Source organism: Salvelinus alpinus, chromosome 10 (genome assembly GCF_045679555.1).
Source record: "Salvelinus alpinus chromosome 10, SLU_Salpinus.1, whole genome shotgun sequence".
NCBI classification, from domain to species: Eukaryota; Metazoa; Chordata; class Actinopteri; order Salmoniformes; family Salmonidae; genus Salvelinus; species Salvelinus alpinus.
The window spans coordinates 66366275-66389829 of NC_092095.1; the positions used below are offsets into that span (position 1 = coordinate 66366275).

General features: G+C 45.8%; 3 protein-coding genes across 6 annotated transcripts; 2 read left to right on the forward strand and 1 right to left on the reverse strand.

The window, feature by feature from the left end:
- The first annotated feature begins 5778 nt into the window (after nt 1-5778).
- Nucleotides 5779-13268, forward strand: LOC139532670 (cyclic AMP-responsive element-binding protein 1-like). Of its 3 annotated transcripts, none has more exons than XM_071330580.1 (8): nt 5779-5911; nt 7256-7381; nt 8151-8297; nt 9455-9558; nt 9785-9930; nt 10399-10581; nt 10787-10943; nt 11219-13268. In XM_071330580.1, the coding sequence occupies exons 2-8, from the start codon at nt 7295-7297 to the stop codon at nt 11361-11363; spliced, it is 969 nt and encodes a 322-aa protein (XP_071186681.1). In that variant the 5' UTR covers nt 5779-5911; nt 7256-7294; the 3' UTR covers nt 11364-13268. The 3 variants fall into 3 exon arrangements, with proteins under 3 accessions (XP_071186681.1, XP_071186680.1, XP_071186682.1); XM_071330579.1 differs by having other exon boundaries at nt 5891-6064; XM_071330581.1 differs by having other exon boundaries at nt 5891-6055.
- Nucleotides 13269-13285: 17 nt separating this feature from the next.
- On the reverse strand, nt 13286-14984 carry mettl21a (methyltransferase 21A, HSPA lysine). The gene is made up of 3 exons (XM_071330582.1): nt 14711-14984; nt 14377-14488; nt 13286-13943 (listed from the first exon to the last, which is right to left on the reverse strand). Exons 1-3 carry the CDS (start codon nt 14855-14857, stop codon nt 13543-13545), a joined length of 660 nt encoding a protein of 219 aa, XP_071186683.1. The 5' UTR covers nt 14858-14984; the 3' UTR covers nt 13286-13542.
- A 125-nt stretch (nt 14985-15109) lies between these two features.
- On the forward strand, nt 15110-23456 carry LOC139532669 (cyclin-Y-like protein 1). Of its 2 annotated transcripts, XM_071330577.1 has the most exons (10): nt 15110-15965; nt 16647-16721; nt 17962-18002; nt 18139-18236; nt 18327-18362; nt 19422-19473; nt 19563-19682; nt 21010-21176; nt 22047-22209; nt 22963-23456. In XM_071330577.1, the coding sequence occupies exons 1-10, from the start codon at nt 15803-15805 to the stop codon at nt 23077-23079; spliced, it is 1032 nt and encodes a 343-aa protein (XP_071186678.1). In that variant the 5' UTR covers nt 15110-15802; the 3' UTR covers nt 23080-23456. The 2 variants fall into 2 exon arrangements, with proteins under 2 accessions (XP_071186678.1, XP_071186679.1); XM_071330578.1 differs by lacking the exon at nt 18327-18362 and having other exon boundaries at nt 15668-15965.
- The last annotated feature ends 99 nt before the right edge of the window (nt 23457-23555 follow it).

Consider the following 23555-nt stretch of genomic DNA (forward strand, 5'->3'; position numbering starts at 1 on the left):
AGGGAGCATAATTAAACTCACACAGGACACTGGATAAGACAGGAGAAATAGTCCAGATATAACAGACTGACCCTAGCCCTCCGACACAAACTACTGGAGCATAGATACTGGAGGCTGAGACAGGAGGGGTAGGGAGACACTGGATGTGCAGTAGGAGATGGTAGCCACCTGGATGTGCAGTAGGATTAGGTAGCCACCCGGCTGTGCAGTAGGAGATGGTAGCCACCTGGATGTGCAGTAGGAGATGGTAGCCACCTGGCTGTGCAGTATGAGATGGTAGCCACCTGGATGTGCAGTAGGAGGTGGTAGCCACCTGGCTGTGCAGTAGGAGATGGAATCCACCTGGATGTGCAGTAGGAGGTGGTAGCCACCTGGCTGTGCAGTAGGAGATGGTAGCCACCTGGATGTGCATTAGGAGATGGTAGCCACCTGGATGTGCAGTAGGAGATGGTAGCCAGCTGGATGTGCAGTAGGAGCTGGTAGCCACATGGATGTGCAGTAGGAGGTGGTAGCCACCTGGATGTGCAGTAGGAGATGGTAGCCACCTGGATGTGCAGTAGGATATGGTAGCCACCTGGATGTGCAGTAGGAGGTGGTAGCCACCTGGATGTGCAGTAGGAGCTGGTAGCCACCTGGATGTGCAGTAGGAGCTGGTACCCAGCTGGATGTGCAGTAGGAGGTGGTAGCCACCTGGATGTGCAGTAGGAGCTGGTAGCCAGCTGGATGTGCATTAGGAGGTGGTAGCCAGCTGGCTGTGCAGTAGGAGGTGGTAGCCAGCTGGCTGTGCAGTAGGAGATGGTAGCCACCTGGATGTGCAGTAGGAGGTGGTAGCCACATGGATGTGCAGTAGGAGATGGTAGCCACCTGGACGTGCAGTAGGAGATGGTAGCCACCTGGCTGTGCAGTAGGAGATGGTAGCCACCTGGATGTGCAGTAGGAGGTGGTAGCCACATGGATGTGCAGTAGGAGATGGTAGCCACCTGGACGTGCAGTGGGAGATGGTAGCCACCTGGGTGTGCAGTAGGAGATGGTAGCCAGCTGGATGTGCAGTAGGAGCTGGTAGCCAGCTGGCTGTGCAGTAGGAGATGGTAGCCACCTGGATGTGCAGTAGGAGGTGGTAGCCACATGGAAGTGCAGTAGGAGCTGGTAGCCAGCTGGATGTGCAGTAGGAGAGCTGGTGGGTTGGTGGATGAAGACAAGGCAGTGCTGCTGCATTGTGGGGCCGCCTGGCCTTCATGCATTATGTAGGACTCTGTCGCCATCTCACCACCTCTCCCTCTGTCTCTCTGCAGTAAAAATAGATCAGCGACTGTTTTTTTCTCCCACCACCTCTGTCTTGACTCTTTCCCAGGTGTAGCAGGCTATGGCTGTTAGGCCTACCTCAAGAGCTAGGTGATTGTGGTCATTTCTCCTCTGCATTCTTGTAGTGTTATTAGGTAAAGCATGCACACATGTTTGTGTGTGTGAGTGTGTTCCAAATTAAGCGAATGTGGAAAATTTGACTACAATTTATGGATTTAAGATTTCAAGCATCATCCAAACAATAAAGTTAAGTTATTTTTAAGGTAAACGTTTCATTTCCTGTAGGCTCCTCTTTTTACAATGAGTGTACTTTGCGCAGTAGGCAAAGTCTATAACAGCACAGATAAAAAGAGCCGACTGGCTTCATGCTGAAGGATACAGTATTGCTGAGTGTTGGAGTGAAGGCAAGAGGGAGTTCACACACCAACACGCCCTCCTGGAGGAGCTGCACAGTGGGGGGCTCGTCAGAGAAACACTCCAGTCTTCCACTCACTGCCAGCTCAAGGTCAGTCACTGTTTGCTGAATGTGTGTGGGGGTGTATAGACTATATGGTTTGATCTATTAAAAAAAAAGATTTTTAAAGCTAATAAAGATGATTGTCATAAATTGGTTTGAAGTGTAAGTTTCCCTTAGGATTTGCACCAGCTGCCAAAGCTGAGGGTTAATAAAAATTTTAACACAGCTAATTTTGTGTCTGCAATAAAGGGATGTTTTTTTATGGCTTGTGTAAGTTGGAGAGGAATACTAGACAGATAAAGCAAATTAAATGGGCATCTTGAGCATTATAAAATGAACAGAAACTCAATAACCTCAGCACAGCATTTCCCACAATACAAGATCAGGGTTTTCTCTGTTGGAATACCAAAACATGCCTCCTTTCTCCCTCAACGTGATCACTAATCAGAGATAATTGAAAGTACCTAGCCAATAATCACAATAACACTATGTTGGGTATTGCTTTAGTGGAGACCTTAATCAAAACCTATCCCTTTCTTTCAAAAGGGAAGATGGAAGTATGTATTTTTGTATGTGTTCCAACAGGGCCCAGATTGTAGAAGCTTCCTATTGCTGATTTGCAGCTTGAGTGTGGCAGGAGATCTATACAGCATGCTCACAGACAGTGTTCTACTGCCCCCACCTGAGACTCCCTAAAAACACACCCCTTCGATACAGCTACGACCAGAAGTGACTTCTCGTAGCAGGTTAGGACCTTAACCTAACCTTAACCTAATTCTCCTAACCTGCTATGTTAATTATCCTAACCTGCTGCGTACGTTCTCTTAACCTGCAATGAAAAAGTAATTTCCGGTTGTAGCTGTATAGCACCCTCATAGATATCATCCTAACCAACCTGCCCTCCAAACACACCTCTGCTATGTTCAACCATGATCTCAGCGATCACTGCCACATCGCCTACGTCCGTAATGGGTCTGCGGTCAAACGACCACTCCTCATCACTGTCAAACGCTCCCTAAAACACTTCAGCGAGCAGGCCTTTCTAATCGACCTGGCCCGGGTATCCTGGAAAGGTATTGACCTCATTCCGTCAGTAGAGGATGCCTGGTTATTCTATAAAAGTGCTTTCCTCACCATCTTAAATAAGCATGCCCCATTCAAAAAATATAGAACCAGGAACAGATATAGCCCTTGGTTAACTCCAGACCTGACTGCCCTTGACCAGCACAAAAACAGCCTGTGCAATACAGCATTAGCATCGAATAGCCCCCGCGATATGCAACTTTTCAGGGAAGTTAGGAACCAATATACACAGGCAGTTAGGAAAGCAAAGGCTAGCTTTTTCAAACAGAAATTTGCATCCTGTAGCACAAACTCCAAAACGTTCTGGGACACTGTAAAGTCCATGGTGAATGAAAGTACCTCCTCCCAGCTGCCCACTGCACTGAGGCAAGGAAACACTGTCACCACCGATAAATCCACGATAATTGAGAATTTCAATAAGCATTTTACTACGGCTGGCCATGCTTTCCACCTGGCTACCCCTACCCCCGTCAACAGCCCTGCACCCCCCACAGCAACTTGCCCAAGCCTCCCCCATTTCTCCTTCACCACAATCCAGATAGCTGATGTTCATCTGGACCACTACAAATCAGCCGGCTAGACAATCTGGACCCTCTCTTTCTAAAATTATCCGCCGAAATTGTTGCAACCCCTATTACTAGCCTGTTCAACCTCTCTTTCGTATCGATTGAGATCCCCAAAGAGAGATATCCTCTTCAAAGGGGGAGACACTCTAGACCCAAACTGCTACAGACCTATATCTATCCTACCCTGCCTTTCTAAGGTCTTCGAAAGCCAAGTTAACAAACAGATCACCGACCATTTCAAATCCCACCATACCTTTTCCGCTATGCAATCTGGTTTCAGAGCTGGTCATGGGTGCACCTCAGCCACGCTCAAGGTCCTAAACGATATCATAACTGCCATCGATAAGAGACAATACTGTGCAGCTGTATTCATCGACCTGGCCAAGGCTTTCGACTCTGTCAATCACCACATTCTTATTGGCAGACTCGACAGTTTCTCAAATGACTGCCTCGCCTGGTTCACCAACTACTTCTCAGACAGAGTTCAGTGTGTCAAATCGGAGGGCCTGTTGTTTGGACCTCTGGCAGTCTCTATGGGGGTGCCACAGGGTTCAATTCTCGGGCCGACTCTCTTCTCTGTATACATTAATGATGTCGCTCTTGCTGCTGGTGATTCTCTGATACACCTCTACGCAGACAACACCATTCTGTATACTTCTGGCCCTTCTTTGGACACTGTGTTAACTAACCTCCAGACGAGCTTCAATGCCATACAACTCTCCTTCCGTGGCCTCCAACTGCTCTTAAATGCAGGTAAAACTAAATGCATGCACTTCAACCGATCGCTCCCCACACCTGCCTGCCCGTCCAGCATCACATCACTCTGGACGGTTCTGATTTAGAATATGTGGACAACTACAAATACCTAGGTGTCTGGCTAGACTGTAAACTCTCCTTCCAGACTCGCAATAAGCATCTCCAATCCAAAATTAAATCTAGAATCGGCTTCCTATTTCGCAACAAAGCATCCTTCACTCATGCTGCCAAACATACCCTCGTAAAACTGACTATCCTACCGATCCTTGACTTCGGCGAAGTCATTTACAAAATAGCCTCCAACACTCTCCTCAGCAAATTGGATGCAGTCTATCACAGTGCCATCCGTTTTGTCACCAAAGCCCCATATACTACCCACCACTGCGACCTGTATGCTCTCGTTGGCTAGCCCTCACTTCATATTCGTCACCAAACCCACTGGCTCCAGGTCAACTATAAGTCTTTGCTAGGTAAAGCCTTACCTTATCTCAGCTCACTGGTCACCATAGCAGCACCCACCCGTAGCACGCGCACCAAAGCCAATTTCTCCTTTGGCCGCCTTTCCTTCCAGTTCTCTGCTGCCAATGACTGGAATGAACTGCAAAAATCACTGAAGCTGGAGACTCATATCTCCCTCACTAACTTTAAACACCAGCTGTCAGAGCAGCTCACAGATCACTGCACCTGTACATAGCCCATCTGTAAATAGCCCATCCAACTACCTCATCCCCATACTGCTATTTATTTTATTTATTTTGCTCCTTTGCACCCCAGTATCTCTACTTGCACACTCATCTTCTGCACATCTATCACCCCAGCTTTTAATTGCTAAATTGTAATTATTTTGCCACTATGGCATATTTATTGCCTTACCTCCCTTATCCTACCTCATTTGCACACACTGCATTTAGACTTTTTCTATTGTATTATTGACTGTATGTTTGTTTACTCCATGTGTAACTCTGTTGTTGTTTGTGTTGCACTGCTTTGCTTTATCCTGGCCAGGTCGCAGTTGTAAATGAGAACTTGTTCTCAACTGGCCTACCTGGTTAAATAAAGGTGAAATACAAAAATATAAAGAAATAAAAAGAAGTGGTACGTTTTTAGGGAAATCTCGCCCCCATCTGGGCTAAGAAGCTGGTTCCCCTTCCTATGTAATCATATGGCAAAGCCCAGTCTTTGGTTTAATTTAATCATTTCCAACAGCCTCACAAAAATGTATCCCTCACAAAAATACTTAAATATATCTAGCCCATGAGCAAATTGGTTAGGGAACATTTGGAATATACCTCTTGATTTATCACTGGTGACAATTATGTACAAAATAGTCTTTTTAAGATTTTAGAATCAGTTCTACTGGCAAAACAATGCTGTTTTAGCATACTGTTCATGCTTCCTAATATATAACAAAGATGTTCTCGTTTCTGTTTATAAAACGTCTTTGATTGACAGCTGTTCATGTGCTCGACTGACACATGTCGCACATGCGCACTTTTATTTAGGCCTACTTTTCGTAAACTTCCGCCAATGTTCGTACCTGTCGGTATTCTTCGTGTACATTTCGTCATTTTCCGTTCGAATTCGAGCCCTGTCGATAGAACTGATTTTCGTCGTCTCCCTCGTTCTCCGCGTTGTTGTTCATCTCGGTGACGCGACAGAGGTGTAGCCTGACGCGGTCTCTTACGTGTCGGTCTGAATAAAAGTGGAGCTCGGAGGACCCGGGAGTGACGAAGCGAGTCTGTGTCGGGTAAGCATCCGATGCGGAGAGGGGGATAGAAGAAAGCCCTGGTGTGTTGGAGAAATCGCTCCAACTCTAACAAAGAGATCATGGCGGCGGTGTTGCAGAGCCACACGATGTTGAGTCAGTCTACAAAGCTAGCCAGCCAGCTATGTGAGAATGGTACTGGAAAAATGGGAGTGAGGCTTGAGTCCTCGAGTAAAGATTGCAACCACAGTAATTATAGCATCAGCATGTTGGCTAACAGACCTAGTTTGGCCATCTAGCTACATAGCCAGCTGCCAACCACAAAAAAACATGTAGGTTCGAATGCCTAACTTGCTAAGCTAACTAGCGGTATATAATGTTAGCCCAGCCCAAGTATATCTGGCTTAGCTACAGACATTTCCCTCCCAAAAAACTAGCTAACGTTAGCTTGCAAGATAGTCCGTCTGCAAACAGCGTGGTTGTCTTGAATAAGCATACTACATTAGCAAACTTAGATAGAGACAACAATTCAAGTGTCATAGCTAGCCAACGTGAAATGAACCAGTTGCAAATGAAATGATTAAACTAAAACTCTTGATTTTTACCGCATGGGACACATTTGTATATTTACGTTAGCTAGCAGCTATAGCTAGTTAGCCAGGTTGTCGATATTAGCTAGCTACCACAAAGCTTTAATATATCGAGCAACAACATGAACATGGATACATTTCGTACCATTTGGTTGAACATTTGTTTTTTTCTTATCAGTATAGCTAGGCAAGTGTCAGCTAGCTACTGTTTTCTTTGTAGCTAACAATGCTATATACTTTTGCTAGCTAACTACTTGGAAAAAGGCGGCAATAACAGGGTAAACATTGAGCAACACATTTTTACCTTAGGAACGTTACTTATGGTTTGGGATAGTATCTCCCATACTTTCAGATAGTCACGCGTAATACTGCATGTCTGGTGTAGCCTACAATCACTTAAACAAACCTGGTCTATATGAATAGACAGGGGCACAAAAGCCACGACCTGAAACATCACATAGTCCGTACATAACATCACTTAATCAGGGCTCCAACCCTGTTCCTGGAGAGCTACCATCCTGTAGGACACCAACCTTCTTCCTGGAGAGCTATTGTCCTGTAGGTTTTAGCTACAACCGTAATCTAATGCACCTGATTCTAATAGTTAGCTGGTTGATAAGCTGAATCAGGTTAGTTACAACTGGGGTTGGAGAGAAAACCTACAGGATGGTATCTCCAGGAACAGGATTGGCGTGAACCTACACAACTTTATCTCCAGAAACAGGGTTGGAGAGCCCTGAATAAAATCCACCCCCATACCAATATTTTACATTTTGTGTAAAATGTACATTCACAGGCTCTCCAGAGTTCTCCACCCGCCAATCCAGCCAACTAAATGACCATGGAAGCGGGAGCCGATACACAGCAGGGTGGTGACACAGCTGTTTCTGAGTCTGAGGCCCAGCAGATCACACTGGCCCAGGTACAGTACCCTCATCAACATTGCCAGACACTTGAATCAAATGAAACTTTATTGATCCTCTGGTGGAAATTCTTTACGAGGCCATACTTTTGGTGTACATGTATGAGTCTATATTGCTGCGTTTACACTGGCAACACAATTCTGATGTTTTCCCCACCAATTTGTCTTGACCAATCACGTCATATTTTTTTAGAGCTGATATGATTGGTCAAAAGAAAGCTCAGAATTGGGCTGCCTGTGTAAATGCAGCCTATGCATGTAGGGAGCCTCCATATGTGGGCTGCGTTCAGCAGGGCACAACATTGTAGAATGTTCAGAAATAAATATGTTATGTAGAAGAGCAGAACTGTTCTCTGACATGAAGAATAATCAATCACTTCTATTCATGGTCTTTGATTGTAACCATTATGTGGATTTTGGGCTCCCGAGTGGCACAGCGGTCTAAGGCATTGCATCTCAGTGCTAGAGGTGTCGCTACAGACCCTGATTCGATTCCAGGCTGTATCACAACCGGACATAATTGGGAGTCCCATAGGGCGGCGCACAATTGGCCCAGCGTCGTCCAGGTTATGGTTTGGCTGGGGTAGGCCGTCATTGTAAATAAGCATTTGTTCTTAACTGACTTGCCTAGTTAAATTAAGGTTAAAAAGATGGACCAAGTCCATCGTTAGAGCCATAGGATCCTATTGTGCTAAAATGGACTTGGCCTTAAGATGCTTTTGGGAAGCTGGGCCCTTAAGCCGTTTCTAAATCTGCGTCTCTGCTGCAGGTGTCTATGGCAGCAGGACAGGTGTCCTCCAGCGGCTCCACAGTCACCTTGGTGCAGCTACCCAACGGTCAGACGGTTCAGGTCCACGGGGTCATCCAGGCCGCCCAGCCCTCGGTCATCCAGTCGCCTCAAGTGCAGACTGTTCAGGTGAGCCCCATTCTTCCCTCCATTACAGTAGTCTATTGTGATATACATAGGAAGGTACATGCAATAGGCCTTGATAGTAGGCAGCAACAGGTCTATATTTGACCTGTTCTGTTGGAGCTTTAAGAATTTCACTGTACCCTTCAATTCCATGTGTGACCCTGTGCATGTGACTAATGAACTGATCTAATCTATAGCAGAGAATCTCTCAGGTGGCAGCTATTTGAGGGCTGGTGTGGGTCACATACAGTAATATAACAGATCAATGGAACATTATTGGATGTTGTATAGGTATTACTACATTTCCAATAAACTGCAGGGTGTCAATGTGCTTTGGTGATGAAATTTCACTTCATGTTATATCCCTGTAATTTAATGGGTCAAAATAAAGAAGGCACAGTGATGCCAAAAAATGAATTACTGGGAGTTATATATATATGTCTGACTTTCTATTTTCATAGCTTATAGTTTAATCATTTTCTCTGGGTGTGTGCCAGCTATGCTTTTTATTAGACTTATGTTATAAAATCCGTTTTACCAAGATAAGTATGATTCTTCATGTTCTGAATAGTTCAGTTGGGTCTTTCTCTAATATATCATTAACATATCTAAAAAGTTGGATTTCATAACCTAATACATCTGATAATAAGCACCAAGCTCTGTTCACATAGCAGTGCAAGTTTCCTGTAATGACTTTTTGAGAATTTTACGTTTTGTGGTCAAAGTTGTTTCCGTGGGTCGCAAAAAGCTAAAGTAGCATGACACGAGCTGAAATACATGTAAAAGGCTTTGGTAAAATTAAAAATAAAATTGGGGTATATGCTTATTGCTCTGACATTTCAGAGCTACGCTTGTTTTTGTGAGATATCTTGGGGAAATGACAGGATTTTTGAATGAATATGAAAAGTGGATATCCATCTTACCTCTGTTTCATGTCCTTTGGATTCTAGAAGAAAGATCAGTTCAACGGGAAAGTGATTTTCCAGATTTTTTGTCGTTTTTTTTCTCTGGCCTCGATTGATTTAGTCACCCTAATTCTGACCATCCTACAAGGGTAAAATCTTTCCAATGGATTATGATATTATTTTACCCATTGGTCAAAAAAAATGTTTTTGATTGGACACCCTATAAACTGCAACTCTTGTGTTTGACCCTGTCAGATTTCAACAGTTGCAGAGGATTCCCAGGACTCCCAGGAGTCGGTGGACAGTGTGACAGACTCTCAGAAGAGGAGGGAGATTCTGTCCAGACGTCCTTCCTACAGGTACCGCTCCTCCATAGGGCCACTGTCTCAGCCTCAGGGTGGCAGGAAAATAATCCCAATCTGGCAACATGACTGTCATGTTGACTCAGTGTTGCCAAATTGGGATTCTTTTTTTTAATGCAGATTGGGTGCCATTTTGGATCTGATTGGGCTGTGAATGAAATCTGATGACACATTGTTGAGAGTCCGAGACATTGATTGGGATTGTGTTTGTTATCCCTTGCAGGAAGATCCTGAACGACCTGTCATCTGACGTGTCTGCGGTCCCGCCGATCGAGGAGGAGAAATCGGAGGACGACTCGACCCCCGCCATCACCACCGTTGCCATGCCCACATCATGCCCCATCTATCAGACGGCCAGCGGCCAGTACAGTACGTAACCCCTACCTATTCAATCCTCAGTTTTATCGCTCCGGGGGGGGGTCCCGTAGGTACAGATCTAGGATCAGCTTCCCCTCCACCAATCCCCTCTACATGGGAAAATACTTAACTGACCCAAGATCAGCATCTAGGAGCAACTTCACACGTACTCCAGTTTCATCATGGCCATATGTGAAGAGTGCCTGCTTGTTCTGGTTTGGACAAGCTTAGTTGGCTTTCTTACTTTATATTTTATGAGTAGTGTATGGTCAAGGACTATAGTGGAAATAGGGTCATGTTCAGTAGGGAGAAATGTTTGAATTAAACGGGAAGGTTCTACCCGAACATGTCCAATATTGACAGATGTTAATTTTCCGTTTCAAAACGTTTCGCTATGGTTTGCCTAGCTGAACATGACCGAGCAGACCGTTGCAATGTTCCTAACCTGACGATCATCCATTAACCCCCCCTCTTCTGCAGTTGCCATCACCCAGGGCGGCGCCATCCAACTGGCCAATAACGGTACGGATGGCATGCAGGGGATGCAGACCCTGACCATGACCAACGCGGCAGGCACCCAGCAGGGCACCACCATCCTGCAGTATGCCCAGACCTCCGATGGACAGCAAATCCTGGTGCCCAGCAACCAGGTGGTAATGCAAGGTGAGAAACTCTTGGACCATGGGAGGCCCCAGCCTCAATCAAGTTTTAGTTCTTTTAGTTCTTGTCAGTTATTCTGCTCATACATTCTAAACAGAACCGTTTTCCTGCATATGCAGTCACACAACAACACAAACAACTCCTGTCTGCCCACAATTTCTTGACGTAAACACCAACACGTAATGCTACGATCCCTTCTGTTTCCCAGCTGCCTCTGGAGAAGTGCAGACCTACCAGATCCGTACAGCCAACACCAGCAGCATGACTCCTGGGATGGTGATGGCCTCCTCTCCCGCCCTGTCCGGCCAGGAAGGCCCAGAGGTTGTAGTCACCCGTAAGAGGGAGGTCAGACTGATGAAGAACAGGTAGGTGGAGTAGAGGGTATAGATACTGTAGCACTGTTAGCTAGGGTTATGTTGATCACTTTAATGAAGGCTGTTGGGTGAGATGGTAGACTACATCCTAGAATGTAGGTGTACATTTAGCAGGTTGTTGATATGGAACTCCTATTTCTATACCTACACAATAAAGCTGAGATAATGTTAAGTAAAAACATGAGAAACATGATGATCGTGTTAAGATTTGCTTTGTTGAGGCGGACATACTGTACTGACTGTCCATACGTGTGTGTGTGTGACAGGGAGGCGGCCCGGGAGTGTCGCCGGAAGAAGAAGGAGTACGTCAAGTGTCTGGAGAACCGTGTGGCCGTTCTGGAGAACCAAAACAAAACCCTCATCGAGGAACTGAAGTCACTTAAAGACTTGTACTGCCACAAATCAGAGTAGTGTCGTCCCTCCCACCCTCATGTACAGAGACTCACCACAGAGCCATGCATCTGGCACCACCCTCCCCCATTTCTATATTTTTCTTTTTAAAAAGCTCTACCAGTCTAAGACCTACAGAAAGAGGAAAAAGAACAAGGAAAACCTCACACAATTTCTCCACTTTTTCACAAGTACCCCTTTAAAAGGATGACATGAGTACCCCTAGAAAGGATGGCCTCATAGGTACCCCTTAAAAGGATGACATGAGTACCTTCCATCATGAGTACCCCTTAAAAGGATGAGGTGGAGCACACACTGTTTCTCCACCAATAGAATGGAGCCCCTAGTGGAATCTTTCAGTGGTAGGTATCGTGTATATCCACGACACCACTGCTGCTAACTAACCAGTAGTCCCCAGTCTCAAGATGTCAGATACCAGGACAACACCAGCCGTGGAGGACTAGGACCCCTCTGCCCACCATGAACTACCCTATACAACTATTGAGTTTGGACCGTCACCTGGCTAGACACGTTGAAAATGTTTTTTGAGTGCTACACTATTCAGTATTTAGGCTGATGATTGCTTTAACTCTTCTGTTACTTACTAACACTTTGTGGACTGTAGATCCCAACCACTGTCAGATGAAATGTATTATCTTTGAGCTTGAGTTGGGTTATCATGTATTGAATTTTTCTGCTTGCAAACTTTTGTTATTCAGCATTGCTAAGTCGGGAAAACACATCTATCTGGTGGCTGTTTGGGGGTAGAGGTAGGAGATGGATTGTGGGTGGATTGTCTGCATCAACTAACAGGCATTAAAAGTTAACCTCAGCGGTATGACGTAGATGCAGAATGTAAACAGCATAGTGGGTCAATTTCCACAACAAAGAGCGTTGAAGCGAGAGGCTCAACTTCTCCGCTGTTTTGGTGCCGTGGCAACCACTACAACGTGAAGCGAACCTGTGCACATGCGCAGATACTGTGAGAGCAAAGTGTTGCATCTCGCTCATCTCAATATCTCCGGTGCAAAGTCATTTCGCTGAGTACCTTTTTAAAGAGTTGTGCTAATGTAAACTGAGCTACCACACAGCTGACAGGAGGAGTTGTGAAATATGACTGAAGGGTAGACTATGGGTGTATAGTGTGCTTTTAGCCATTCATGTAATGTATACAATGTCTGAGGCAGTGTGTGTGTTTGAGTCTCCTTGTTTGTTTCTCCATGGCCTGAACAGGCGTAAGGCATAATCATATTGGAGGATATCCTAACTTCCACTTAACTTAGTCATCATGCATTGACGTCAATGGGATTATAGAGTGAAAGTTAGGATTAGCCCCACAATCACACTTTTTCATCTGTTGTGCCTCAAACACTTCTGATAGGACAAGGGAAGAAGCATTTTCTATCATGTAGTTAAAAGGGATAGTTTGCTTGGATCTGCAGTGATGTCGTAGACTTCGATTTTTGGGATCCATCGCTGACATTTAGACTGACAACTCAGTCAACAAACGTGGGATTACACCAGGGATGCGTTCAGCACCTCACAACAATGTGGAACAGATAAAAATGTTCAGCTAGAACTGTTTTGTAGAACAGACATGCCTTTCTGACATGTAAAATAAGGATTCATGTCAGCTCTATTCACTATATTTCTATCTGCAATGTTCCATAACATTTGCTTACTGAACCCGGTCTTCTGTTTGATTGGATAACGGAATGCCATATTGTATTATTTTGTTTTTACGTAGCCATCTGTCATAAATAACGTATATGCATCTTATTTTTAAAACACTTGCCATTTCTGTTCATATTTTGTAAACATTGTATTTCTTAATGTCAGCATTCACTTGTATGAAAAAAGCAAAACAATTATATTACAGATTCTACTATTTGTTTTTGGCAGCTGTTAATAAATGTGTTTCTGGTATTTTTCAGATGTCTTAATTTGTTTTCAAATTCATTTTTATCAAAAAAGGATGAATGAAATTAAGACAATTACAATCACCCATAGTAGCTGGGTTGTAGCTCCATATTTTCTCCCTACTGGACACAACCCTGCATGAAACAAAACCATCCTCCATGAACCATCTCACTGGCTGTCCATTCATGAGTAGTAGCTCCCTGAACCATCAATGATTGACAGCACATTGATCCATCCACTGTGATTCAAACCCCTCACATTCCCCATCAGTCACGGGTTCCTACAGATCTCTCCTTGCTGGAAGCTTCACAGCCTTGTAGATGTGAATGTCTCTTTCCTTGTCATAGTGCACCTCGTGTACTGTGAAGCGCTGCTTCAGCATGCTCAGGAAGTTAGTGTCTCGCTCGTAGCGGATCTTGCAGGCCAGTAGCACTACACTACTCTCTGAGCTGAGGTGTTCCATCGTTTGCAGTAATGATGGAAATGTGTCTTCCAGGTAAACAATGTCTGCTCCCAGCACTATGTCAAAGCCTCCTGTGGGATAGCGCTCCAATCCCTGGCCCCAGGTCAGTTCTGAGACCTCCACTGCTCCTAGCTGATCCGGAGGAATGTTCTCTTTCACATTGGCTGCAAGGAAGCCCAAAGCAGGCTCACGGTCTGTGATGGTCACTTTTTTGGCACCTTTGGAGAGAAGGCTTGCACGGTTAGCACATGTAAAAATGTGACTAACAATTAGTAGTTCTAACAGTTGAGCCTGATCCACACTATAGGGCCAACCCAAACAGTTCTGGCTCTGATGGTTTATTTTCACATTATCCTTTCCAGAATGGTTCCAGCAACTATATAGTTGTCAGGTCAGGCCAGCCCAGCCCACATCAGCTCAACTATATAGTAGTCAGGCCAGCCCAGCCCACATCAGCTCAACTATATAGTAGTCAGGCCAGCCCACATCAGCTCAACTATATAGTAATCAGGCCAGCCCACTTCAGCTCACCTATATAGTAATCAGGCCAGCCCACTTCAGCTCACCTATATAGTAATCAGGACAACCCACTTCAGCTTGGTTTGGCCCTGTAGCGCAAGTCTCCTACCAATTTCCCATGTGAGTTCTTACCTAGAAGAGCTGCCACGATGCCCACCAGTCCAGTGCCTGCCCCCAGCTCGATGGCAACCTTCCCCGTCAGCTCGACCTGCCCCAGCTCCAGGTACATACACATCACTACCGCCTGACAGAGAAAGGGAAACATAGATGTAAGGAGAGAACAGTATCAGTAAATTGTGGCAGAATCAATCGTACCATAGTTGGCTACGTCTTTGTCACACTCAAGAAGACGACCTGTCATTCAACAGATGGTTGAATAGTTCATATTGGAATTAAAATTGGCACGATTTTTTTAAAATGCGGCAAAGCATGTACAGTCAGTCGTACACCAACGAAGGTCACTCACTGCATCCCAGACGACAGCAGCTACTCCGAGTTTATTCCAGTCCTGGGTTAGTCTGACATTGTGGTCAGCGAAATGGAACTCGGCAGACGAATTATGTAGTTTGGAGAGCACGGGCAAATAATTCCCATCATATGGTACAAGCGCCATAGTCAAAAGAAGACCATGGAAATGTAATATAATATATCACGTTTAGTAAGCTTGAAATTCATACCACGCTGAACGATTTCTTATGAGGAAGTGGAAAAATCTATATTCTCGCGATAATAAAATCGTAGAGCTGACACTTGTCAAATGACAATGTTCACCAATCTCTGTCAAATAACAATTATTAATCTTGATAAACAGCCAATGGTAATTGACGTGCGTCAAAATGGGCCGTTCTTGAGGGCGTTCCTTCCTAGTTGGCTTTGGCTGGAGTGGGAATCAGCTGTTAGCAGGCTAACTAGTCGTCTCAAACCTGAACATTATACATTTCTGTGTACGGTGAACGACCATACCTGGAACATTTGCTGAGACGAAGGAATTCGGCATATTCTCTGACTGCAATGCATCGCAAGAATAGCTAGATCAAGTGGACCGGCATAAGTAGCCAGTTAGCTGAAGCCTGGATTAGCGTTAGCCGGGTGTAGGGCTAGCTAGCAATAGCTTGCCAGCTAGTTGCTAGCAAACTACGTCTGGTTTATGAAGACCAGATTACTGGTTTTTAACGTTGTTGTCTAGCAGCTTCAGTTAGGCTTTTTAAAACCGAGTATAACGTGTTGCCATTAACGGTTAAACCGGCGTCTTAGCGTTGCCAGCCTTTAGATTAGTTTAGTGGTCAAGCCTGTATCTGGCCGACGTATCAATGCGCTACTCGCCATGCCTTTGCGCACACGCCCTGAAAAAGATAGGGATTCAACTGTTCAGTTTGAATTGTGTGTTGTAGATATGAACCCCGATATGTGGCTACAACTCATGTATTTAAAATTGAATGTGTCATTTTGAGACCAGACATCACTGACAGAGGTTCTGTCTGATGTTATAGACGAGTGGACGGTTCTTTCAGATTTCTGGGGTGTAGTCAGTGGTAGGACTTTAGCTAATTGTTCAATCATGGGGGCTACAGTGTCATGCTGCATGTCCCCCGGTGGGAGTCCAAAGCTTGCAAGGAGAGCAGTCGAGCTCGACGACTACCCAATAACCACCACTGGCGACGACATAAGCGAGGACACGGGCACCTATCTGCAGCACATCAGCGATAGAGAGGTCCCGGATGGTAGGTGTACTTTTCGGATAAGCTGGAGTGGAGGGGTATACGTCATGGTCACACCTCTCTGAACAGCCAAGACATACATGAAAGGGGAAAGGAAGATTTTGCTTGCTGTTAACGCACAATGCATACATCACACATCCGCTTATGACCTGTTGCACTATTGATTGTGCAGTTGTCATATTGGTTCAGCTATTCCAAGATATCCTGCAGAGTATCCAGCATTGCTTTTGCTTCAGCTATAGCCAGGTAGCTTAGTGGTTAGAGCGTTGGGCCAGTAACCGAAAGGTTGCTGGATCAAATCCCCAAGCTGACAAGGTAAAAATCTGTCTTTCTGCCCCTGAGCAAGGCAGTTAACCCACTGTTCCCCGGGCGCCGAAGATGTCGATTTTATGGCAGCCCCCCGCACCTCTCTGATTCAGAGGGGTTGAGTGAAATGCGGAAGACACATTTCAGTTGAATACATACAGTTGGACAACTGACTAGGTATCCCCCTTTCCCAGAGTATAGTGAGTGTCATGATGTCAAGTCACAAGGTGCATCCCCGGAAGTTGTGATCTGTAATCAGTATTATACTGTATCTCACTCTGCCGTTTTAAGATACAAATTGTGCATATAGTTGGGATACGTGTGCATTTCTTGTGGTGTTCGTGATAAAATAGGCTGTGTATTTCTTGTTTCTTTCAGAATTGGCGCAGGAGTCCAACCCATCCGATAATGCCAGAGCCAGCACAATCTTCCTCAACAAGTCGCAGACTGATGGTAAGTGTGTAGCGGTATTGTTAGAGAGGGGTAAATACAATAATTTTTGTTCTGGCGCCAGGCAGGCAGGTATTAACCCTGCTGAAAGGCAAAGAGTAGGATAGAGTACTGCTACCAGAAAAACACATCAGTGTAGTCTGTTGGCCAGATGGCAAGTAGAAAGGATAAGACACACCATATGAAACACATGTCACAGCACAGGAGTAACCCAACCAATAATACCTCCTACAATAATAATGTGGAGAGCAATTTAAAAGGCAAGTTCATAGAAACAATTGACAAGAAAGAACCCACTCATAACCCTTAGAGAATTTGCAATATTCAGTATTACCTCCCAGTGAGGGGGGGGGGTGTTCATAGGCAAAACAAAGGCCTTAAAATGTCAACTCTTCTCGGCCAAATGTCAATAGTACCACACCAAATCAATACAGTTCAAACAACAATAAACTCGCACGCGACCTCCCTTTAACTAAAATGTCAACCCAAACACGTCTGGCAGGACAATAATAGTCCAGCGACACTGAACATCAAAGGGAGTGTGTTGGGGGGAAGAAGAGTGCTGCAGTGTAAAGCACAGAGAGAAAGGGGTCTTAGCTGTTGACTTCAGGCTTGCAGTTGCACTGATTGTCCGTCGGATACACCTGATGGTTGGTTTGTTTGTCAAAGCTTCGCAACAATGTTGCTACCACTCCATGTGATGGAGAACTCCCAGGAGATACACCCACCACCTAGAGCGCTAACACCGGCGTTCCACTTCAACACTTTACAAACTAAGTCTGCTGAAAATAAACAAGACTTCTGCAGCGGTGCACACACTGTCAAACTGCCAACCGAGAGCTCTCCACAGAGCGCCGGAAGAGCTATCTTAATCTCCCCCTTCCTGTCTGCTGATGCGCTCTTAAAGTGGCAGTGCACGGTGAAGGCTCCGTGCAGCATGTCGCCACAAGGGGCATGGGGATCTTCTACTTCTCATGGCTGTGTCCTCTGGTTATCATGGAACGGCGCAGATAGAAATGTCATGAATAGAGTTGACGTGATTTCTTATTCTACATGTCAGAGAGGCACACTAGTTCTAAGTAATATATTTCTTTATCTGAACGTCCCACAACGTTGTGCCAGGCAGATCACGTCCCAGGTCTGGTATGGACAACAGGAGAGTCTGTAATGGTCACAGTCAGATAGTTATTCAACACGTTCAGGGAACTACCTGACCTAAGATTTGTCTGACTTTTCCCTCCAGTGCGGGAGAAAAGGAGAAGTAACTACTTAAGTAATCATCACGTGAGTAAATCCATCTTTCCAGTCGAGCGTTACTATGGCTACCCATGGACATCCACTGATACTAATGCAGAGATGTCAGGAAGTGATGCTAGGTTTTTCCCTGTTCCATTGACTGACAACTACTCCCTTTTCCTAGACGTCTCCTGGGTTATCTAAAAAGTACAGCTCCTGCTCCACAATATTCCTTGACGATAGCACGGTCAGCCTGCCCAACCTGAAGAGTACGGTCAAATGGTGAGTCCTCCTTACCTCCACACACACACGACAGAGCAGAAAAGAGGCGGTCATTGTAAGGACTCACCGTCTTGTCTCTCTCTGTTCCAGTGTCACGTTGGCTATATACTATCACATAAAAAACAGGTAGGTTCTATCTGTCATTCATTTCATGAGAAAAACAGTGAAAAATTATATAGAGACGTGAGGTAAATGGAGGAGTTTTGTGTTGATGATTTTCAATGACATGGTAACATGATAATGAAGGTGTTTTGATTTGTGTGACATAGTAACATGGTAATGAAGGTGTGGTGACGTAGTAACATGGTAATGAAGGTGTGGTGACATAGTAACATGGCAATGAAGGTGTGGTGACATAGTAACATGGCAATGAAGGTGTGGTGACATAGTAACATGGTAATGAAGGTGTGGTGACATAGTAACATGGTAATGAAGGTGTGGTGACATAGTAACATGGTAATGAAGGTGTGGTGACATAGTAACATGGTAATGAAGGTGTGGTGACATAGTAACATGGCAATGAAGGTGTGGTGACATAGTAACATGGTAATGAAGGTGTGGTGACATAGTAACATGATAATGAAGGTGTGGTGACGTAGTAACATGATAATGAAGGTGTGGTGACATAGTAACATGGTAATGAAGGTGTGGTGACATAGTAACATGGCAATGAAGGTGTGGTGACATAGTAACATGGTAATGAAGGTGTGGTGACATAGTAACATGGTAATGAAGGTGTGGTGACATAGTAACATGGCAATGAAGGTGTGGTGACATAGTAACATGGTAATGAAGGTGTGGTGACATAGTAACATGATAATGAAGGTGTGGTGACGTAGTAACATGATAATGAAGGTGTGGTGACGTAGTAACATGGCAATGAAGGTGTGGTGACATAGTAACATGGCAATGAAGGTGTGGTGACATAGTGACATGGTAATGAAGGTGTGGTGACATAGCAATGAAGGTGTGGTGACATGGCGAAGGTGTGGTGACATAGCGACATGGCAATGAAGGTGTGGTGACATGGCAATGAAGGTGTGGTGACATAGCGACATGGTAATGCCGGTGTGGTGGTTTGTGCGACATGGTAATGAAGGTGTGGTGACATAGTAACATATGGGAGTGTTCTCTCTCTGTGTGGGCTTGTAGCAGTAGTCTTCAGTCTTTTTTTTCCCTCATCAGGGATTCAAACCGTTCTCTGGACATTTTCGATGAGAAGATCCACCCATTAACGGTGAGTAGGTGGAAGTAGATACTGTATGTCCGTGTGTGTGCACACCAAGCCTCCTGTCAGACTGACTGGCCAGGCCTCCTCTTCCTCAGAGAGAGAAGGTTCCAGAAGACTACTACAGCGTGGACCCTGAACACAAGCTCATCTACCGCTTCGTCCGCACGCTCTTCAGCTCGGCCCAGCTGACTGCTGAATGTGCCATCGTCACCCTGGTACGGATGTCACCAGTCAGTTGACCTATGACAGGAAGCCACCAGTCAGTTGACCTATGACAGGAAGCCACCAGTCAGTTGACCTATGACAGGAAGCCACCAGTCAGTTGACCTATGACAGGAAGCCACCAGTCAGTTGACCTATGACAGGAAGCCACCAGTCAGTTGACCTATGACAGGAAGCCACCAGTCAGTTGACCTATGACAGGAAGCCACCAGTCAGTTGACCTATGACAGGATGCCACCAGTCAGTTGACCTATGACAGGAAGCCACCAGTCAGTTGACCTATGACAGGAAGCCACCAGTCAGTTGACCTATGACAGAAAGCCACCAGTCAGTTGACCTATGACAGGATGCCACCAGTCAGTTGACCTATGACAGGATGCCACCAGTCAGTTGACCTATGACAGGATGCCACCAGTCAGTTGACCTATGACAGGATGCCACCAGTCAGTTGACCTATGACAGGAAGCCACCAGTCAGTTGACCTATGACAGGAAGCCACCAGTCAGTTGACCTATGACAGGAAGCCACCAGTCAGTTGACCTATGACAGGAAGCCACCAGTCAGTTGACCTATGACAGGAAGCCACCAGTCAGTTGACCTATGACAGGAAGCCACCAGTCAGTTGACCTATGACAGGAAGCCACCAGTCAGTTGACCTATGACAGGATGCCACCAGTCAGTTGACCTATGACAGGAAGCCACCAGTCAGTTGACCTATGACAGGATGCCACCAGTCAGTTGACCTATGACAGGATGCCACCAGTCAGTTGACCTATGACAGGAAGCCACCAGTCAGTTGACCTATGACAGGAAGCCACCAGTCAGTTGACCTATGACAGGATGCCACCAGTCAGTTGACCTATGACAGGATGCCACCAGTCAGTTGACCTATGACAGGAAGCCACCAGTCAGTTGACCTATGACAGGAAGCCACCAGTCAGTTGACCTATGACAGGAAGCCACCAGTCAGTTGACCTATGACAGGATGCCACCAGTCAGTTGACCTATGACAGGATGCCACCAGTCAGTTGACCTATGACAGGATGCCACCAGTCAGTTGACCTATGACAGGATGCCACCAGTCAGTTGACCTATGACAGGAAGCCACCAGTCAGTTGACCTATGACAGGGAGTTTCACTCTGGGCATGTTTAGTAGTTAAATGTTGTGGCGTGTTGAGAGCTGACGTGAGTAAAAGAGACACCTGTTCTGCATAATAATCTATTGTCTCCTGCTGTACACCTGGCCCTGGTAACGGTGTTACTGTGTCTCCAGCAGTGTCAGATGAGTGTCTCATTTACTGTGTCCATCCTTTCCCAAGGTGTACCTGGAGCGTCTGCTGACCTATGCAGAGATGGACATCTGTCCGTGCAACTGGAAGCGTATCGTACTGGGGGCCATCCTGCTGGCGTCCAAGGTGTGGGACGACCAGGCCGTGTGGAACGTAGACTACTGCCAGATCCTCAAGGACATCACCGTGGAGGACATGTCAGTGTCCCTCTGTCCTGTCCCCCTGACTGCTCACCTTTACAAGTCACCCCAAACTTTAAGCATTAGATCTGAGGGTTGGATAGGTGTAAGCAAGAGGGACGACTACATCATCCTTAGAGCTCTCCAATCCTCTCATATCTAAGTGCTTAGGGCAGGGGTATTCAACTCTGACCTTATGAGGTCCTGGAGCCTGCTGATATTCTGTTCCATCTGATCATGAATTGCACCCATCTGGTGTCCCAGGTCTTAATCAGGCCCTGATTTAGAGAGAAGAATATAAAACAGCAGTGGCTTGGAGGTCCAGCTGAATTTGAGGGGTGTCAGGGTAGTTTTAGGATTCAGGCTGTGGGTCTCCTCAGCCCCTGGAGTGGCATAAGGCCCCCCTTCTTACCACGGTGGGCTTCTTACCACGGTGGGCTTCTTACTGGCTGTAGGACAGGCTGCAGGGCTCTTTGTGGTACATCCTTGTTCAAAGGACTATATTAATACAATTTAATAGATTGATGCCGCTGACAAAGGTCTCCATAGAAGTGTGCAGGATTTTTTTGTTTTGGCTCACCCAAGAGTGAACTGTGAACATCCTCATATACATCAATATTATGAGGCGCATCGTTAAATTGGAACGTTGCCATGTGGGACAAAACTCATCGTCTTATATAATCAATAAAATTAGCTTTTGATTTTGCCTCGCTGGCCAGGTACATCTAAAAGTCTTCCCTCGATTCCTTGCGTCCTCAAGCCTCTCCCCGAGAACTCACTTCCCTCTGACGTTTTGAAAAGGAGGCTGGGAGAGTATGGAGGATAAGACTGCTGAGATTCACGCTCTACCCCTCTCTCTACCTGTACCTTGCTCTCTACGTCTCACAGGAACGAGATGGAGAGGCACTTCCTGGAGCTGCTTCAGTTCAACATCAACGTGCCGGCCAGCGTCTACGCCAAGTACTACTTTGACCTGCGCTCCCTGGCCGACGACAACAACCTCAACTTCCCCCTGGAGCCACTTGACAACCAGCGAGCCACTAAACTGGAGGTGAGGAGAGCTTCTCGTACAGCAGGAATGACAACACTGCTACTTGGCAAGAGTTTAATGGTAGTCCTGTTCAGAAACAACCCCAGCCCCCCTACTATCATGTAGATACTAAACAATTGCATAGGTGTTATAAATTAGGTAGTAGATCCACTTTGCCTTCTGATTGGCTAGGGGGGGGACTGTACACCTATCTACACAAGTGCCTAGGTGGGAGGGGCCAATGTCTTGTCTTTATGTTATGATTTAACTGTTGATTGACATAAGTGTTGCGTTCCCAGACTATCTCTGGGTTGTAATAAGTGTTGTTGCGTTCCCAGACTATCTCTGGGTTGTAATAAGTGTTGGTGTTCCCAGGCTATCTCTGGGTTGTAATAAGTGTTGGTGTTCCCAGGCTATCTCTGGGTTGTAATAAGTGTTGTTGCGTTCCCAGACTATCTCTGGGTTGTAATAAGTGTTGGTGTTCCCAGGCTATCTCTGGGTTGTAATAAGTGTTGCGTTCCCAGACTATCTCTGGGTTGTAATAAGTGTTGGTGTTCCCAGACTATCTCTGGGTTGTAATAAGTGTTGGTGTTCCCAGACTATCTCTGGGTTGTAATAAGTGTTGGTGTTCCCAGGCTATCTCTGGGTTGTAATAAGTGTTGTCGCGTTCCCAGACTATCTCTGGGTTGGTGTTCCCAGGCTATCTCTGGGCTGTAATAAGTGTTGTTGCGTTCCCAGACTATCTCTGGGTTGTAATAAGTGTTGTGTTCCCAGGCTATCTCCAGACTGTGTGAGGACAGATACAAGGATCTGGGCAAGGTGACCATAAGGAGGTCCCTCAGCGCAGACAATCTGGTGGGGGTCCGAACCACCCACGCTGTGCTGTCGTAAAGCTGGACCTGCTACACACACAGGCGGAGGATGAGGATGCACCGAAGGCCTTCCTAAACTAGACACTCACTGGCACCATTGACACACACAGCTGGTCCCAAATCACCCCCAGATCTGTAAGGTGGCAGCTCCATCACTGATACCTACTCATACACTCCAGATCTGCACAAATCAACGGGTTAGACTGACACCACACTGACCATGGTGACGAAGCCTCTAACTACCCTGTGGTGTAGTTTGGCACACGGACGGACAGGTGGTGACGTAGAAGGACGGTTTTCTTTGCTTACTGTGTAGGCCCTTTAGCTGTGAAATGTATCGGTTTTTAATATTTTCAGTTGCTGTTTATTTCAAATAAACCGTAATAAACTCTAAAATCTGTGTATGGTGTCCCATTTCTAGATAAGCTGCATGATGTAAGGCCTGGGTTTACTTGAGCCTGCCAGGAGTGCCAGATGGGCGGGGTTGGCAGTTCT